General features: G+C 39.3%; 1 protein-coding gene across 1 annotated transcript in view; it reads left to right on the forward strand.

Annotated features, from left to right (window-relative positions):
- The window catches only part of PRSS12 (serine protease 12), a 245,646-nt gene extending 224,758 nt beyond the window's left edge, over positions 1–20,888 (forward strand). The window contains exon 13 of the mRNA XM_089691788.1: positions 11,916–20,888. Coding sequence (XP_089547914.1) covers positions 11,916–12,223 — 308 coding nt within the window. The 3' untranslated portion in view covers positions 12,224–20,888. The remainder of the gene's footprint in view (positions 1–11,915) is intronic.
- Positions 20,889–21,490: the final 602 nt, after the last annotated feature.

Raw genomic sequence — 21,490 nt, forward strand, 5'->3', positions numbered from 1 at the left:
TAGGTTCATAGAAACTCATTTGAATGTGCACGGTTTTTCTTCTAGCTCAGTAATAAAAGAAGAAGTTCACTTTTTCCACATAAGTTCCCAATGGAACTTCCTCCCTTCAGCCCCTGAAAATTATTGATAGTACCACTACAAAGTAAATAAAAGATATATACTATTAACTCCTTATACGTACATTGTCCTCAAGCACTGCACTGAAAAAACAGCTTTGCTCTACTACAAGGCTCAACATTTCTAGTCCTGAGCTACTAGCCAGGCCTTAAGAGTTACTTACCACCAGTTACACCATACTCACCACCACATTACATATGGATCTCCAATATCCCCCTAAACACTCCATCATACTTAGACCATGCACCACATACAACCATAACCCCCCATAATCTCTCACTCACCAAGCCATAACTCTACCAAGCATGTCCTACCATCCAACTCAGCAATACCTCTGATGCCCCATACTCTACCACCCATAATAACCACATAATCCTGAACCTGTCCAAACCACCCATACATGTATATTTACACACACACATGCAGACACATGTACATACATACGGACACATGTACACACATGTACATACACATACAGACACATGTACACATGCAGACACATGTATACACACACAATGTACACAGGCACATACATACACATACATACACATGCACAAACGTGTACATACACATACAGACACATGTACACACACATACAGACAGACACATGTACATACACATACAGACACACAATGTACACACACACGTGTACATACACAGAGATACATGTACATATGCATACACAGAGGCGGACTGACCATTTGGAAACTCGGGCACTGCCTGAGGGCCCGGGGTCAGTAGGGGGCCCCATGAGATGCCCCTGGTACCTTTTTCATAGGCTTTTTTTAGTTTGGGCAAGGACACAGGGGCCCCATGATCCCCTATTGCCCGGGGGGCCCCATGAGTTGTCAGTCCACCCCTGTGCATACATACACATGTACACACACACAGACACATGTATACATACACACAATGTACACACACAGACACATGTACATTCGCATACATACAGACACATGTACATATACACAACAGACACATGTGTATACACATACACACACATGCACAAAGACACATGTACACACATATACAGACACGTATGTATATATATATATATATATATATATATATATACACAAACACACACAATGTACACGCACACAGATACATGTACATACACACACATACAGACACATGTACACACAGTCACATGTGTATATACACACACATGTACAGACACATGTACATACATAAACATGTATATACACATACAGACACATGTACATACACACACACGTACGTACATATATACACATACAGACACATGTACACACATACACATGTACTCACACACACAGACAGACACGTATACACACACACATGTACATACACAAACATACAGGCAGACACATGTACATACAGACACATGTACACACACAGGCACATGTATACACACACAGACCCGTGTACATATGTAATGGATTGTGATAGACAATCCACATTTTGTCAGATAATCAGTAAAATGACAATTTTATAGTTTTGCTTCTCTCTGCCTCTTGCTCTTTAAATCCCTTACTCTTTTAAGTAAACAATCAGATATTAGTTAACAGAACAATGATAATTAAGATGGCGCCTTCGTCCGGAGTCTCACACATACATATACATTCACATACAGACACATGTACACACATACAGACACGTATACACACACACAATGTACATACACGCACACACACAGACACATGTGTATACACACACAGACACATGTACATACATGCACATACACACACATGCACACACAGACACATGTAAACACGAACACATGCATACACACAGATGCATGTACGTACACACAGACAGACACATGTACATGCACATACAGACACATGTACACACATACAGGCACATATACTGTACATACAGACACATGTATACACACACGGACACGGGTACTGTACATATACACACACATACATACAGACACATGTACATACAAAACACATACACACCACACATACAGACACATGTACACATACAGACACATGTACACATATAGACACATGTATACACACACCCACCCACCCACACAAACATACAGACACATATGTATACACACACATACAAACACATGTACACAGCCCTACAAAAAGTTGCAGTACGTTACCTTCCCTCACAGAGCCGGGTACTGCACTCTATGGGGAGGCAGAGAGCACAGCACATACTCCGGCTTCCTTTGCTTTCACTTTTGAGCAGTCTGATGGCTCCCAGTGCGACTGACAGAGCCGACTCTGATTCACGAGCCCGCCCAGCAAGATAGCCCTGGGGGGGCACACTCACCCCCACCTCATTTCCAATCACCAAATGCAAGCAGGCAAGTGGAAATTTTGAGACCTGCTTTACTATAACAGTATGCACTCTTCTCTGTCCATGACATTTTGGAGTGTGTCTGTAGGCATTTGTGCCCATTTAGCCAAAAAAATACATTGTATACATTGCCAGCTATATCCAAAGACTGCAAAAGAAAGACTGATTGTAAAACGAAAAAAGGGCCAAAGTAGCTCAATTCCCCACCCATTGTTAACATTTTTTAAATAATCACTTTGACGGGGTAGTCTTAATTTAAAATAAATAAACATTTGCATCTGTTCATGTTCTATACTAAACCCACAACACTATAATCAGTCTGTTTATGCAGTAAAGCATGCTTGTTATACTCACTGTAGAACCTAATGGGTTAATCCTCTGCAGTGTGTGAAATGGAAGTTTGATCCTGTCTTCCCTGATCCTCCCCTTTTTCTACTGTCCCCAATCCATCTGCTGATAGAACAGAGCCTTGGGGGCAAGTTGCATATGCTCAGTTTGGTATGTATTGCTAAAGAGTTTTTTTCTCGGGAGAGTGCATGTGATCAGCACAGGGCCAATTAGCACTGTCCAGACAGCGGGTCAGGGGTTATACAGCCTCATAGGACAGTTGGGGGAGAATGAAAACTCTTACTACAAGTTTTAACCAGTGCTCTGCTGGACACTGATAGAACTCACAAGACTACTCTAACTGCTAATGAGAAAATGTATTTAGCAGTTTATATTTACTAAAATAGCTGGGAGACTAGGGAGACTGGGAGACCAGATATAGTGAATGCAGGGTCATGTGTTTAGTAACACGTTAAAGTGATACTAAACACACACTGTTTAATTTACATTATCCCTTCTCTTTCTGTATATGGATGATGGCACTGTAATTATTTTACTTTATATATAATAAAAAACAAAAATCTAAGTACCTTTTTTACTAATTGATATACAGCTGTTACATGACCCAGCTCTTTCCCAGCCTGTCTGCAGGGAAACAGGGGCAGGAGGAGCTTCTAGTTCTCTGCTGCTGGTCACGTGTTCAAAATAAAAAAACAGCCTTTGCAATACAGAGTAAAAATAAATAATTAATATAAAAAAAGATGTTTTAAATCATCATTCAAATATATATTTGAAATGAAATCTTTATTTTTTATTTGCTGTAACGTGGTATGGGTGGATTTCTGCAAGTCACAGGCTTTGTCATGCTCCTCCAGCCTCTGTCTTAGAATAAAAGGGAGGTAAAGCCTCCATCAACCAAGATGTAATATTCCACCCTCAATGTGTTTAGCTGGTTAGTGGGCATGTAGAGGGAGGGAGGGAGTGGGTTGTTACAAGTGTGACTCTTTAGTTACATGGGCTGCTCAGATGTGATAGGGAGGAAATGCTCAGAATAGGTGCTCACTAAAAACAGAGCATGTGCAGCAGCTGCTAACACTGTTCTGCAAAATCACCAGCTGCATTGGGGACATGGACAGAACGGGGAGATAAAGAACAGCAGGATCAACCAGGTTTTTTGCAGAATACAGAAAACTAATCCCATAGTGACTGAGTGAATATGAACAGCATGTCATACAGAATTTATTGATAGTTTTTTTTATGATGTGGGCTTAGTGACATTTTAATTAAATACCCTTTAGCTGCACTGCAAGGAATCTACAGACCATAGTTTCCATGATTGTTGCCTAGTAGCTGTCACTACTACTCTCATATGAAAGATATTCCAACACCTATGACATCTTCCAAGAAATATAGATCATAGTTATATAGGCTGTAGTTTCCCATGGTTCCATTCAGCCCCTCTTTTAAATGAAGAGCCTTACAATGTACCACATGTGGGGGCGATGTGTGTCACAGAAGTAAGCAACCCATGCCTTGGGAACAATTTCTCCAACTGAATGACTGAAATTATTGGACAAAATAAAGCCTTAATAACTACTAGTGGTTAATACAATTAAAGCATATTGTTTAAAGCCATTGTGTTATACTGATCCAAAGTATACACGCTTCCACTAATAATACTAGAAAGTCTTATATAATAAGTCTTAAATAATAAAAGTACAATTTAAAAAAACAAAACAAATTTTTAGCTATAGCATATACTGTACTAAATGATATCACAATGAAGATTGTGTGGAATTGATTGATATAAGGCATTTAATAGGTATGAAATATATCAGTGGTCTCCAAACTGTGGCCTGTGGGCCAGATGCGGCCCTTTGCTGCCTTTTATCCAGCCCTCGAGGCATTATTCCTCCCCCTGCAAGAAACAGTGTGGCATAGTTTCTCCCACTGACATCAACATCCTCCTATTGACAAGAATGATGGGGAACTATTCTCCCATTGATACCAACTATGGGGCACTATTCCTTTCAGTGATACTAACGATGGGGCACTTTTCCCTCGATTGATACTAATGATGGGGCACTATTTCTCTCATTGATATTAATGATCGGGCACTATTCTCCCCCATTGACACCAATGATGGGGCGATATTTCTCCCATTGACACCAATAGTGGGGCACTATTCCTCCCATTGACACCAATTATGGGGAACTATTCCTCCTATTGAAACCAATGATGGGGCACTATTCCCCCATTGATACCAACGATGGGGTGCTATTCCTTTAATTGATACTAATGATGGGGGCACTATTCCTCACGTTGATACTAACGATGGGGCACTTTTCCTCCCATTGATACTCATGATTTGGTACTATTTCTCCCATTGATACCAAAGATGGGGCACTATTCCCCCATTGATACCAACGATGGGGCACTATTCCCCCATTGATACCAACGATGGGGCACTATTCCTTTCATTGATACTAATGATGGGGCACTATTCCTCACGTTGATGCTAACGATGGGGCACTATTTCTCCCATTGATACCAAGGATGGGGCACTTTTCCTCCCATTGATACTAACGATTTGGCACTATTTCTCCCATTGATACCAATGATGGGGCACTATTCCCCCATTGATACCAACGATGGGGCACTATTCTTTTCATTGATATTAATGATAGAGCACTATTCCTCCCATTGATACTAACGATGGAGCACTATTTCTCCCATTGATACCAATGATGGGGCACTATTTTTCCCATTGATACCAAGGATGGAGCACTTTTCCTCCCATTGATATGAACGATTTGGCACTATTTCCCCCATTGATACCAACGATGGGGCACTATTCCTTTCATTAATACTAAGGATGGGGCACTGTTCCTCCCATTGATACTAACGATGGGGCACTATTTCTCCCATTGATACCAATGATGGGGCACTATTTCTCCCATTGATACTAACGATTTGGCACTATTTCTCCCATTGATACCAATGATGGGGCACTATTCCCCCATTAATACCAACGATGGGGCACTATTCTTTTCATTGATATTAATGATAGAGCACTATTCCTCCCATTGATACTAATGATGGGGCACTACTTCTCCCATAGATACCAATGATGGGGCACTTTTGCTCCCATTGATACTAATGATGGGACACTTTTACTCTCCCTAATACCAATGATGGGGCACTATTCCTCCCCCTAATACCAATGATGGGGCATTGTTTACTCCCACTGACTCAAGGACATTTTCTTCTCCCACTGGTCACAGTCTGGCCCCCCTAAAGCTTGAAGGACAGTAAACTCGCCCTTTGTTTAGAAAGTTTTGAGACCCCTGATGTATATAATCAAGCATTGTGTAAACTATACTATGAAAATGAGTATAACAATCTGGCCAACTTACACACAATTAGCTAGCTCTAAGCCTTCCTTGGGGTGCACTATCAATGTCTTGCAAAAGGATGATCAGCACCCTTAATGCAACATAAAAAGCCAAACTAGATTTATTTGAATAAAAGCATTACAGTATTGCAATATCACATGCCAATCAATAATGCGCTTATAATTTTACTAGGTCTTCTCCAATCTCTTCTGGCTATGAGGCCTGAGTTATTCACTCATTGGCTTCGTATTCACGACACATTTGCCATCCAATTTTGTTAGCCAGATTAGTTTGCCATTGATGCTCTTAACTGCTCACCTGGTTTTCCCATTCTTTAATGGTAATTCTAGATCTCAATTATATTTACCATATTTATAATATGGCAAATGTTACAGGCCCATTCCAGTCCTCTTTCTGACATTCACCAGTCAAAGAGGGCATATCCTATAGAAAACCAACTGCTCTCATACTGTTTTGATTCCACACATTCACCCAATGCACCACACTTCTATAGGCTTACAATCCCCATTTGTGTTTGATATCATTTGTTCTGTGCTTTCACTAGAGATGTAATATTTCCAGAAATTTTTAAACCATTGGTAAAAAAAACATTTTTTCCCTGTTTTTTTTTCAGTAAAAAATAGAAATTTTCATAAAAATTAAAATTCAGCGTGGAGTAGTCTTACAAATTGAAAGTCAATTTTGTTGCACTGCAAATTGGCACTTTTCTCTTAGAAAAAATTGCACTGTGAAAATGTTTCCAAACTCTAAATCAGGTTTTATTTATTCTTTTTACATTTAAGGAACCCCTGGCCAAAAGTATGAGATCTCAAGGAACCCCTAAAATAATTTTTGTATGAACAGTTCACGTAGGGTTGCCACTTCATCCCTTTAAAACCGAACACATATTAATTACATAGGTTCTTTGGCTAATTAAGGTGATAATTAAACCCCAATTAGTGCCTTATCTGCATTAATCACACGGCAATTAATCACACGGCAATCACACGGCACCTGGAGGGAGGAAAAGGAATTCACCTGCACACTTGCACATACAGTATTTATAAGAGACTTTATTTATGCACTTTATTAATTTATGTACAGCCACTTATGTATTTGCACAATATTGATTAATTGATCACATGTGATATGTATCACCACAGATTATGATCTTGATTAATTTATAATATTATCTTATTTATTTTTTATAAGTCACAGATATTTATTTGATATAATATTATTTATGTATCAACTGAAGCACTTTTAGTGTATTTATAAGTGTGAGAATATTCTAAGTTAAGGATTTTAAATAGGAGCGCGGCACTATAAATTGATTTATGAATTAATTTATATAATTGAATAATAGCAACACAATTAAGTGGGTTTGTGTAAGTGCCAGCGAACCTAGTACACTATACTAACAGACAAGAAATAATAGTTTACTGAAAACCTCATTCATAATAGCTCACAAGTAGTTACCTTTTATAGGTAAAAATTATGCTGTGATGGTGGAGAACATTAATAGGATGTTTTAAAGGTTATAAAGATAAACTGATTTGACAAATTTACCCCCTTACTTGTCAATTAAGGCCTGAGAGGACAGAAACTATCATCTACTGTATCCCAAGAATCATCCAACTGTAGGAGGTACATGTTGGAGCCCACAAGCAAACTAAATTGGAGCCTTTTCCCTGAAGTGTTCCCTAGTGGCAGAAATGCTTATTTCTCCTGTTTGGGAACTACATTGAGAAGTAACAGTGTTACTTGAATTGTATTCCAGGATTTGTTTGTCTTCAGCTGAGAACTTTACATTAAAGTCTCAGAATCTTTCATTAAGTTTTTCATATTATATAGTTTGCTTACCATGTCATACTGTAAATACATTATTTATAATTTTTAAAAAATATATTCCACCGTTCTTTTTAATTTTTTTTCAATTTTTTTCGGAGAAAAACACAAATAGATTTTTTCCAGGCCTTATAGTTTCTAGCTCTCACCATAGAGAATTTTATTAATGTTCGGGTAGAATGGTGAGTAAATGCAGGCAAATATATCTACACTTGTTAATAATAGATAATAGATTTTGCTTATCCTTTCTTCAATAAAATGATCCAATCAATTAAACAAATTACTGACTAGTTACATTTAAAATAATATTAAATCCCAACACAAAATGATTATATTGCAGCTTATCAGTCCCTAAAGTGATTTTAAACCCCAAACCGGAAATTATTAGATGTGGAATCTGCTTTAGTTTTCTTTTTCTAGCCTTTTTCCCTTTATTTTCAGCCACTAATCCTGCCAATAAGACTGTTATTTTTCAATAGACCAAGCTGTCTAGCAAAAGTGGCAATTAGAAGGTTGAAACAAACCATTTAACATTGACAGGGACAATGGTCAGCTGTATTTGTTTAAAGTGAACATAAAGGAAACTGTTTCTTATTTTTAAAATAACTATTTTTGCACAGAGCAGCCTTAATCCTTTTTTTCTGGGGTCCCCTGCCGGTGCTCCTGGTTCCCCCTCCTTATGCTGTACCCCATAGGAAGCTGCTTGCTATGGGGACACTCATTCTGGCTCTATCCTGAGCCAGGCTCTGTGCATCCATTGGCACACAGAATGCTGTTCGGTCCTTCCCCTGCTCACTCCTCATAGGCTGTGATTGACAGCAACAGGAGCCAATGGCTCTCACTGCTGCCTCCATGTCCATTGAGGAGAGAGAGCAGAGAGAGCTGCTGTTCTCAGGCACAGTGCTGGATCTAGATTAGGCTCAGGTAAGTATAAGGGGGAGGGGGGGGGGGACTAATCACAGAAGATTTTTTTACCATAATGCAGAGAATGCATTAATTTGAAAAACCTTCTGCCTTAAGGACCACTTTAAATAAAACTTTTATCCTAAAAGGAAAATAATGTTGCTATAACTGCTTAAAAAGTGTTAGCTAGGGTTCAACTTTAGTTTGTTAGTCAAGTCCATTTAAACCTAAAGCTACCAATTCCACAGAATGACAATGCTGCTGTCCAAAGATGTCTCCGGAGTAACCCCATAAAGAGTGGAGACACACCAAAACAGGAAGCGTGCTACTGGCCAAATCACCAAATGAAAGTAAAGGGGAAAAAAAGTCTCCAAAAACTAATGTAGCCACCATATTTAAGGATTGGTAAGCTGCAATATATTACATTTTTCTGTTTGGGGGTTTAAATCTGTTTCAAATGCAGTGGCTGCAGTAGTTTTCTTAGTTTTTTAGGAGTTTTATTCTTTTTCTCCTGGTCTTATGATGGCTCCTCTACCTATGGAAAAGCAGCAGACACTTTTGGACAGCAAACTTGTGTGGAGGTGGTAGTGTAAGGTGGACTAGTAGCTTTAGATGGACGTGGGTAACAAATTAAAGAAGCTAATATTTTTAAAGCGCTATTAAAGGTTCATTTTTTTTTTTAAATAACAAACATGTCTATACTTACCTGCTGTGTGCAGTGGTTTTGAACAGAGCAGCCTGGATCCTCCTCTTCTCAGGGCCCCCACAGGCTCTCTTGGTTCCTCCTTTCTGTCGCATGCCACCACACCCCCACACAGCGGGTGGCCCCGCCCTCCTCCCTCCTCATTGGCCGAATGGCTGTGATTGACAACAGCGGGAGCCAATGGCTTGCTGTCTCAGCCAATGAGGAGGCAGAGACCCGGGACAGCTGAGACTGTTGTATACATTGATGGATCGTGATGGAGCTCAGGTAAGTATTGAGGGGGCTGAGGGAGCTGCTGCACACAGGTTTTTTACCTTCATACTTAGAATGAGCCTTTACATTCGCTTTAGGCCCCTTTCATGCGGGCATTCCATTTTTTCATCAGTTCAGTCATGTTTTTTCCCAAGAAAAAACAGATCAGTTCAGGTCAGTTTTTCATCAGTTTACATCCGTTTTTCATCCATTTTTCATCAATTTACATCTGTTTTTCATCCATTTACATCCATTTTTCACCCGTGTTTTGATCCGTTTTTCATCTGTTTACATCCGGTTTTTGTCCGTTTAGATCCCTTTTCATCTTTTTTTTGTCCGTTTACATCCGTTTTTGTCCATTTACATCTGTTTTTGTCCGTTTAGATCCTTTTTCATCTGTTTTTTTTGTCCGTTTACATCCGTTTTTGTCCATTTACATCCGTTTTTGTCCGTTTACATCCGTTTTTCGTCCGTTCCGTTTTTTTTTTACGGAACAAAAATAGGGTGTTCTGTTAAAAAAAACAGATGTTGACGAATGCAGACATTAACGGATATAAACAGATGGTCATCCGTTTACATCCGCTAGTCCATAGAAATACATTGATGTCTGTTTTTTATTCTTTAAACGGACAGATGAAAAATGGATATATGGAATGCCCGTGTAAAAGGGGCCTTAAGCAGTTACAGCAACAGGTTTTTTTTTTCCTTTTGGGATAAACATTGTACATAAATGAATAAAAGCTGACCATTGTAAGCACTCCTGTCAGTGTTAAATGGTTTGTCTTAAGCCATCAACTGCAACTTTTGCGCTACAGCTTGGCCTGTAACCACTTGACCTCCAGAAGGTTTTACATGACCAGACCATTTTTTACTGTTCAGCACTGTGCTACTTTACCTAGCAATTGCTCAGTCATGCAGCACTGAACCCAAATAAAATTTATCCTTTTTTTTACACAAATTGAGTTTTCTTTTGATTGTATTTGATAATCACTTTTTTTTTTATATATATATAAACGAAAAAAAGAACGAAAAAAAAAAAGATGTTTTCAACTACAAGGGGTAACTGTGTGCCTTACAAGTGTATGTGTGCTGATTTTACTAACAGACTGGCTGGCTTTTCCTTCTGATCTGGGAGAAGAAACAGACAGATCTGTGTTCTGTGTTTATTAACACATAGATCTCTGTGCTGTGGTCCACCACAGCCATCAGCAGGTTCACAGGTTCTGCCGACAAACTGGGGTTTATTTACTAAAGCTGGAGAGTCCAAAATCAGACTCCCTTCTGCATAGAAACCAGTCAGCTTCCAGGTTTCATTGCCAAAGCTTCATTGAACAAGCTGAGGTTAGAAGCTGATTGGTATCTATGCAGAAGGGTGTCTGATTTTGGACTCTCCAGCTTTAGTAAATAAACCCCACTGTGTCCAACCATAGCACGAGCAGCAGGGGGTGTGCATGCACCTCTGTAAAACTCGAAGCCACTGAGCAGCAGTAAATGTTAAATTGCTGGTCGGCAAGTGCTAAAAGAAGTTGAAAACTAACGGACTTACTGGCCAGATTGCCAGGTAAAAATAAATGCAAAAAATCTAAAAAATAAAAGAAAACTAATCTAAGTTTTGGTAAGCTGCTATATATATAATTTTGGGTTAATACCACTTTAAGTTTAATACATAGGTAAAGATTTATATTGGTGTGATGACTGAGGGTCTCAATGGCAACCTATTAATGGACTTTACATTTCCATCTGTAAAAAAAATGCACAGTCTTCACTGCAAAGTCCCTGAAAATATAATACCTGCCAAAAAATCTCTTAGGAAGTAAAGCTGTCAATCATAGTTGTGTTTCTTGAAGTTATGCCCATTATGGAAGTACATCAGTCACTGACAGCCCTGTTCTGGCAAATGTTTCTCTAGGCTCTCCTCTATGACCTCCTACAGGGGCTCAGATCCATAAAATACCAACAGTGCTAGACATCAGTCAGCCAACTGCTGGTTTAGAAAATAATTGACAGTGAATGCTGTCACTTAAAAAATGTGCATCTTAATTTGCTTTTCATGCATTTGTTTCTAGGCCGGGCATATTCAAGGACTTTGCAACAAGCTTCCGTGACTTTATTACCGAAGCGGATTTGTGACGAGCGGTACAGGGGTCGATTTACAGGGAGGATGCTTTGTGCAGGAAGTCCTCCTGAGCAGAAACATGTGGACAGTTGTCAAGGAGACAGTGGTGGTCCTTTGATGTGTGAACGAACTGGAGGCAACTGGGTAGTATATGGAGTAACCTCTTGGGGTTATGGCTGTGGTGTTAAAGACTCTCCTGGAGTATATACAAAAGTGTCAGCCTTAATACCATGGATAAAAAGTTTGACCAATTTGTAAAGATCACAAAAGCCTAAATGTTTTCAAAGTAGCCAGACCAAACTGTCATGGATTTCACACTGACAGCAAGGCACTTCGGAGCTAGTATGTTGTGATTTCACTTCTAGGTTACTAGCTTGGGTTTGAAATGTACAGTTTATTTCCTTATTAGTGAGGATGTCATGTTATAAAACAATCTGCGACTGGAATTACCTCTTTGTAGCTGCTGTTAAAAAATATTAATGACAGAAAGTCAGCCTTTATACTAGATTGGAGTAAACCACTCTTTCAGAAAAAAAGCTGGCAATAGACGGTTTGAATCTCATCCGAGTTCAGCAGGAATCGGCCAAGCTTTGAACTGTGTATAGGCAGGCTTAATGTACAACCAGCCTGCCGGATTTACTTGTGATTATCGCTAGCAGCTGCTATAGCCGTTAGCAGCTGCTATAGCCGTTAGCAGCTGCTATAGCCACTAGCGATAATCACTGGCTTCTCCCTGAGGGAACACCACTCCGCTGCTGGGAGAAGACAATTGCTCGGCAGGTGGGATTCCTCTGTCCCCATGTTCTGTGTTGATGGGGGAATTGTGTGGTTTTCTTTACTGCAACCGTGGGTTGCAGGAAAGAAATTCACCCTATCTATACCCGATCTAAGACTTGGTGGACAGCAAGGAGAAAGGAGACCATAAAATAAAACTTAATATCTGTGAATGTCCAATATGGTAAGAATAGGGCTAAATGGTTGCAGATACAATTAAAATTATAGCATCAATTTGATTAATTTTTATGTCAATGAGTTGTGAAGGAATAAAAGCAAATGCTCCAGAGTAACAAAGTAAAGCGTTGAATTAGGTACAACAACATTTAATATTGTTAAATGTAAGGCTATTTTTGAGGTTTAGCTTATGTAATAGACAATCAGCAAGATTACTGACACAATGGGAGTTATTTGGCAGTGTAGTGGCTAAGTGGTTAGCACTTCTGCCTAGCAGCACTAAGGTCATCGGTTTCAATCCCAGCCAGGGCACTTCCTGCCTGTAGTTTGCACGGTCTCCCTCTGTCTGTGTGTGTTTCATCTCAAACTCCAAAAACAGCCGATAAGTTAATTGGCTTCGGTCTAAATTGGCCCTAGTATGTGTATGAATGTGAGTTAAGGGCAGGGACTGATGTCAGTGTACAGTATATTTAAAGCGCTGTGTAAAATGTCGGCGCTATAGAAGTACATGTAATAAATAAATAACTGGAGAGTGCAAAATCTGGTGCAATTCTGCATAGAAACCAATCAGCTTCCATGTCTTATTGCCAAAGCTTAATTGAACAAGCTGAAGTTGGAAGCTGATTGGTTACCATGCAGAGTTGCACCAGATTTTGAGTTCACCAGTTTTAGTAAATCTACCCCAATGTATCTCTACAAATCAATACACACATCTTAACTACATAATCAAGAACTGTTTAAGTCAAAGAACAATTGTTTGTTAAGTGCTCATTGTTCCTTACATAGCTCTACCAATGAGCCTAAAAAAGTTTGCGGTCTTTTCCCTGTTACTATTTTTAAAATATAATGGCATCTATTGTAATGCAATGCTAGCCCTCAAATGTATTAAAGTATAACTAAAGGCAGTTAGTTTAGTGTTGGACAGAGTGAAGATGATTAGAGTATCTGTCAGGAATTTATTGGTACTATTACCCCTGTTAGAGAGATTCACCCTCTCTATTTGTGTTGTTTACCATTATCATTGAAAGTGAAAGTAAAAGTTTAAGAAAATGCCACATTTTGGGTTGTCCCCAGAACAGTAATAGAGGGGAAATCTTCCTTTGGGGACACTACTTCTGGTGAGCAAGTGATTCCCTTAATTTTCCGGGATTTCCTCTAACTTCCTATTTTTGTTATGGGATAGGACGTGAAGAGAAATCCTCCCAATGGGGCACAGATGGCAAAAAAAATGACAGGTGTTATAACTCTCCCTTACTCTATCCAAAATGAAAAAAATTTCTTGTAGTTCTGCTTTAAAGTATGTAGCAGATAGTAGTCACCACCAGATGCCAGGCCTTAGTACTGGTATTACAATAACCATCTTCACTGTTATGTTAGATCTTGTGTCTTCCAGACTAAGGGGTAGACTAGGCATATCTCATTCCCACATATGACAGCTCTCTGTGCCTCTGCAACCGGATGCCAGATTCAAGCACTGTCACCTGGGAGCAGGGACGTACAGAAGCCCCTGCAAATAGTGACTTCCAGAAAATCATTTACAGGCCCCAATGACACAGAGAGGACGAATATCAAATAGGCCATATAGTTTAGCTTAGTCATTTTATAGCTACTGCAGTTTACAGTTACAGTAATGCTTTTGTTCATTTTCCACATTGCAATGTTTAAAAGATTTGTGTTAAATAATCATTCAGCAGAGGAATCCCAATACATTTTAAAATAAAGGAAAAACCATCATTGGAGAAATAGGCAGGTTGTGATTGTTGACCTTCTTTATTGAGTTGCCTGGATATTTCTAGGTGTATCTTTCCTTTAAGAACTCTTGTTACATGTACAGACAAGGATGTCAATATAGATTTCATAATATATTAATAATAAAATAATTTACAGAATGTATATTGGCACTAAAGAGTTGTCTATAGGCCACAAGTACCCATATTACTTTTCTGAATTAGTTCTGCGAGACATGTTGCCGTCTGTATAAATCAGTAAATTTCCAACTTTTGTTGCCTAATTATAAATGAAATATGTATCAGTTGACATATAAAAGGTTTGGAACCTGTAGAGCACACAATAACAGTTACTAAATCACCATGATTATTGCTTCTAAAAAATGTGTAAAAGTTCTTACTTTAATTAGAAAAAATGAGTGCTCTATAAAAATAAATTCGTTTTTCACGTTCCCTTTGCCCATCTAATCAGTCCCTAAAGTCAGATGCAAATGTGTTCTATTGAGTCAAATCTGTACCAGTCAGTTTACTGTGAGATCAGTCGCCTATCAGCTTCTTGCTGTACACTCACCGGCCACTTTATTAGGTACACCTTGCTAATACGGGGTTGGACCCCCTTTTGCCTTCACAACTCCTTAATTCTTTGTGGTTTAAATTCAACAAGGTGTTGGGAACATTCCTCAGAGATTTTGGTCCATATTGACACGAGTTACTGTTGCCTTTCTATCATCTCGAACCAGTCTGCCCATTCTCCTCCGACCTTTGACATCAACAAGGCATTTTCTTTCACACAGCTGCCGCTCACTGGATATTTTCTCCTTTTCGGACCATTTCTCTGTAAATCCTAGAGGTAGTTGTGTAAAAATCCTAGTAGATCAGCAGTTTTTGAGATACTCAGACCAGCCCAACTTTCTTGTTTGTTACAAACATTTCCCATTCAAAGTCACTTAAAGCCCCTTTATTCACTATTCTGATGCTTGGTTTGAAGTTCAGCAAGTCGTCTTATGCCTAAATACATTGCGTTGCTGCCATGTGACTAGCTGATTAGCAAATTGTGTTACCAAGCAATTGAACAGGTGTACCTAATAAAGTGGCCGGTGAGTGTATATATCTTTGGAAATTCAATAGGGAAATCTCTGCCAAATAGCTGACTCAGCCCACTTAGTAAATGCTTGAATTTTGGCTGAGCTGGCCCATTCTTTCCCATTCTGATGCTTGATTTGAACTTCAGTAAGTCGTCTAGATGCCTAAATGCATTGCGTTGCCGCCATGTGATTGGCTGATTAGCAAATTGTGTTACCAAGCAATTGAACAGGTGGACCTAATAAAGTGACCAGTAAGTGCATATATCTTTCGAAATTCAATAGGGAAATCTCTGCCAAATAGCTGACTCAGCCCACTTAGTAAATGCTTGAATTTTGGCTGGGCTGACCCATTAACATCATTCCATTGAGAAAAATATCAGATTTCTCCTGTTCATGAGAAGAGACCAGGCAAGCACCCATAAGGCATTGGCATACCTCTACAGGTCTTACATGTCTAATTAGAAGATTATCACTGTTAGCTCTGCAAACCATGTACTGCCCTTTTTTTTTATTTGAAAATTCATTCTGATGTTAATGTAACTTTGTGTATCTGTGTAGCTGCAGCACAGTACTAACGAATGTTTAATGTCATTTTTAAATACCACATTGCTTAAAGCATTGAAACACTTTCCTGAGCAGCCTTCATTGAAAGGTGGATGCTTAATCATTACTGTGGTTCAGTAGACAGCACCCGAGCTGTGAATGTGTGTTTGGAAATACAGAGCAGGATCTTTTCTCGATATTTTAATGTTCTCTTTTTAGTTACTTCATATTTTAAAGTATAATTTTATGCAAAGCAAATTCAGCACGGCAGAACTTCACACAGGTATAAGGATACATACATATACATTTGTGCCCTCTAGATTACATTTAAGCTTCTCCCTTCTTACTGAACAAAAATTCACTTGGAAGCCTTGGAAAAACCTTTTTGTTATTGTATTTCTTATCTGATTCCAAACTGTCCATAGATGAAAACTCCAGCAGAGAACATAGATCAATGTGGAGCAGTGTACCTTCAACATAAATACAAGGCGTATTTTACTTTTCTTCATCCCTGCCTCCAATGTGTGCCTGCAAACTGGGCACATTAAGCTGCAGAGATCACTGAACATCTAGCTCTTCTATATTTTTATGTTCAAGTATAGCAAAAATGAAAGGAAAATCAGGAACTGCCACAGTGTTGTATTTTAATGCAGTTTTTGTTCATCAGGTACAAAGTCATGAAAATATGAATTCTGGTAACCATTGTGATTAAAACCTCAACATATAAAAGGAAAGGACTAAGTCTTTTTTTAAAGTATGTGAGCCCTCACCTTGTAAAACAACCCATGCAGCTTAAAATAGAAATGAAAGGTAAAACGTGTGTATACATATAAAAAGACACTATAAATACTTTTATATCTCCTTTTTTTTATAAGTGATCACATACTCTCTCTTCTCAGCAGCATAGAGAGGTGATTGTGGAAAAAAAAGCAGCACACTGGTCTTCCCAATGAATGGCTGTGCAGGAGGTGCATGTCAGCAGAAGTGTGATCATTAGAGGGGAGCAGACTGAGCTCCCAGCTCAGCTAGAGAACTGACCACACTGTGCTCTCTTGTCTAGTGTAGTCAGTTTTTAGAAGGAAAGCAGAGGTACTGGTAGGCACACCAGGATTTCACACAAAGGAAGCAATACAAAGACAACCAGGTACCTTTTCATACAAGTACATGGTACAGAAGGCACATATCAGAACTAAGACATATTGGGTTTTTATACTCTTTAACTGATATCTGTGACTGGTTATTCAAATACAGAAGTGTTACACATTATTTGTGGCATGGTCGTAAAAGTACAAAAGTGTCGCTTATCATACGATTATAGGTTGTTTTTTTTTAAATGAACCTGAAGTGAAGATTTGCAATGTTATAGGGAATATTTAGAAATGCTTGTGCCAAAGTATTTCCTTGAATAAATGTACCTTTTGTTTTGAATTCCTCCTAAAAAAAACACATTTCATAGTATGTAAGGGTGTCCAGGCACTTTTGTGCCTACAGCCTAATAACAGGGTGATCTAAAGGCTGATATACATGGGCAAAAAATTGTCCGTTCAGCAGGAACCATCCAAATTTCACTCTGCATGTATGGCTGTCTGTTCAACAGAAGTCGGTCTAATGACCGGCAAAGAAATACCTGGCACTTCTGGGTCTGGTGCACATGCAACTCAATCCCCTTCCAGCACTTGGTGGCTGTTTAGACATTCAGCACAGTTATTAGGGGGTGAAGGAGAGTCCTCAGGCCTATGTAAGCTCACAGGGTTTGCTCTCTTCACTACCAGCAGACAAACATGGGTGGTGGGAGAACGTAAGAAAGGTATATGTGTGCAGCTGGGGGCTGTGGAAGTTAAATGGACCTATTATTTGGAATATACTATGCATTGTAGTGAACCAGGTTTACTTAACTGCTACCCCTCCCAGTTACCTATATGTACCTTCATTGCTCTGTTTTGATGCTAGGAGGGAAACAAAATGACCGAGGACTTACAGGTACTGGTAACATTACTCTTTCACCTTCCTCCCAAGGGATAGCACTAGCGATTGACTGCTCATCCATCCAGCATTGAAATATACAGGCAGGGATAAAGTCATTGGGACTTTGTAAGATCAAACGCCTCTCTCTTGGCTCCAAGAAGGCATACAGAGTGGAGTGGAGGCTTCAGAAATTAAATTGTATAAAAGTGTTTTATATCTGTTTATGTCTGTTCGATACATGCAAAAAAATACCTGTTGAGCATGTACAAAATTCAGAGCTGCCCTTTGTCTTACACACTTCCTATCTTGCATCAAGGAACCTAATTTGCCCTCTAAGTTCCTATTATGAACTGCAGAACCATAGAGGAGGAGGGGAAGGTATTCAGTAGTTAAAAACAAGTTACTGGGCAAGGGTGGCACCATTTTTGTGATATCAGTTCACAAACTGCTGTGTGCTGTAAGGTCATAAACAGAAAAAATAGGAGCTGAGTGCATTTTTGACAGACCAACAGATATACACTATATTGCCAAAAGTATTGAGACGGTTGCCTTTACACGCATGTGAACTTTAATGGCATCCCAGTCTTACTCTGTAGGGTTCAGTACTGAGTTGGCCAACCCTTTGTAGCTATAACAGCTTCAACTCTTCTGGGAAGGCCGTCCACAAGATTTATGAGTCTATGGGAATGTTTGACCATTCTTCCAGAAGTGCATTTGTGAGGTCAGGCACTGATGTCAGACGAGAAGGTCTGGCTCACAGTCTCAGCTCTAATTCATCCCAAAGGTGTTCACTTGGGTTGAGGGCAGGACCTGTGCAGGCCAGTCAACTTCCTCCACCCCAAACTCGCTCATCCATGTCCTTATGGGCCTTGCTTTGTGCACTGTCATGTTGGAACAGGAAGGGGCCATCCCCAAACTGTTCCTACAAAGTTGGGAGCATGAAATTGTTCAAAATGTCTTGGTATGCTGACGCCTTAAGAGTTCCTATCACTGGAACTAAGGATCCAAGCCCAACCCCTGAAGATCAATCCCACACCATAATCCCCCCTTTTCCAAGCTTTACACTTGGCACAATGAAGTCAGGCAAGTATCGTTCTCCTGGCAACCGCCAAACCCAGACACCTCCATCGGATTGCCAGACAGAGAAGTCTCTAGAGTCCAGTGGCAGCGTGCTTTACGCCACTGCATCCAACGCTTTGCATTGCACTTGGTGATGTAAGGCTTGGATGCAGCTACTCGGCCATGGAAACCCATTCCAGGAAGCTCTCTATGCACTGTTGTGCTAATCTGAAGGCCACATGAAGTTTGGAGGTCTTTAGCTATTGACTCTGCAGACAGCTGAAGACTTTGTGCTTCAGCATGTGCTGACCCCGCTCTGTTATTTTATGTGGCCTACCACTTCGTGGCTGAGTTGCTGTTGTTCCCTGTTGCTTCTACTTTGTTATAATACCACTAACAGTTAACTGTGAAATATTTAGTAGCAAGGAAATTTCACAGATGGACTTATTACACAGGTGACAACCTATCACGATACCACGCTTGAATTCACTGAGCTCCTGAGAGCGACCCATTCTTTCACAAATGTTTGTAGAAGCAGTCTGCATGCCTAGGTGCTTGATGTTATACACCTGTGGCCATGGAGGTGATTGGAACACCTGAATCCAATGATTTGGAGGGGTGTCCCAATACTTTTGGCAATATAGTCTATTTTGTACCTGTACAGTCTTTAAAAGGATAAAAAAAAATTTTGTCCTTGCATACACTTTAGATGAACCAGTTGCTTTGCCTATGCACAGGTTCATATCAAAACATGCTGCATTACAATTATGGTTTTCACCATGCTGTTATAAAATTCATGATATTGCTATTCCTTATAGGGTTTTAATCAATGCTATAAAGAATATCAATATCTTTGAAAGAAAATATCATGATTGAGTTTTAATTTGTCAATTCCACTCTACATTTGATCACATACTGTAAGTCCTTTACAAAAGTTTGGTGTCATTAATTACCTTTATAACTTTCAATGATAATGGTAAACAAGTAGAGAGGGTGAATCTCCTTAACGGGGGCACAGACAGCAATAAAAACGTGCTCTAATCCCTCTCCATTCTGTCCAAAACTAAAAACAAAGTTTTGCCTTTAATTATACTTTAACTGTCTACATTAGTCTTAATTTGTTTCATCGATGATCTAGTTCCTTTGGGTCATATTAGTGCTGTCACAGTCTGGCATTCCATATTTATAACATGTTTAGATCCAATATTTTCTTTGAAGCTTATGCATTTTATTTTAAGGACTTTGAAATGTGGTGCTATTTATATATATAAGCCTGTATGTTTTTCATTTTATGTTTATTATGTACATTATTTGTACAATGCTCCTTTAGATGCTAAGATTATTGTTTGACCTCTTTGTAAAACTGATTTCCTTAATGGTTTTAAAGGTTTGTTACAAATAAATGGAATGTTCAATTGTATAAGGCTCATTTCATATCTAGCTTTGAACTATTTCTTCTTTATACAATACTTAAGGAACAATTGAAAGACTTGCTTGCCTTTGTACCATAGCTTGAGAATGCTGTTTTGTGAAATACACAGCACGTTCTCGAGAATTCAGTTTTTTTAAATAAATGTATTTTGGCCTAAAAGAGTTCTGTGATCACAACATACTGTTTCATTTTTAAACATCAGCATTGTAATAATACAAATGTAGCTCCCTCCTTTAATTAGGCTGCTAGGCTAAATTTAGTTTTTGGCTTCACTGTAGTCAGTGGAACAGTGATTTAATATTTTTTTCTGGTCAGGGTTTCCTAGCTGTGTGTTTGATTTATTTCACCTGCTTCCAGAATATAGGACAGGGAGGTTCAATTGACCAGTTTGAATATTTATGCCCCAGTCAATCCCTGGAAGGAGGTATCCAAAATGTGACTGGGGAGGTGATAAATACTTGGGAGGCCTTTCCAGGGTGTTCTTTCCTCTCCAAGGAGGGTTCCATTTCTCCTGGGGCTGCAGCACTTGGTGTATAGCTATAGAGACAATAAATTGCAGTCTAGACCTTAGCAGGTGCTGGGATGAGGGCCTGGAGAAGATTGCTAAATGATGATTTGTTAAAGGGCATCATCCTGGAGTCTGGGTCTGGAGAAGGTTCTTTTGTCCACCTCATAGAAAATCTGCCTGTGGATTTTGTGGCAGACAGCTCCTGGGACACTGTGATTAAAGACCTTGCTGTGGACCCTTAGGTGTGCAAGTGCT

This window comes from Staurois parvus, unplaced genomic scaffold, assembly GCF_062004578.1.
Source record: "Staurois parvus isolate SC_StPar_1 unplaced genomic scaffold, SC_StPar_1.0 ptg000572l, whole genome shotgun sequence".
Taxonomy (NCBI): Eukaryota; Metazoa; Chordata; class Amphibia; order Anura; family Ranidae; genus Staurois; species Staurois parvus.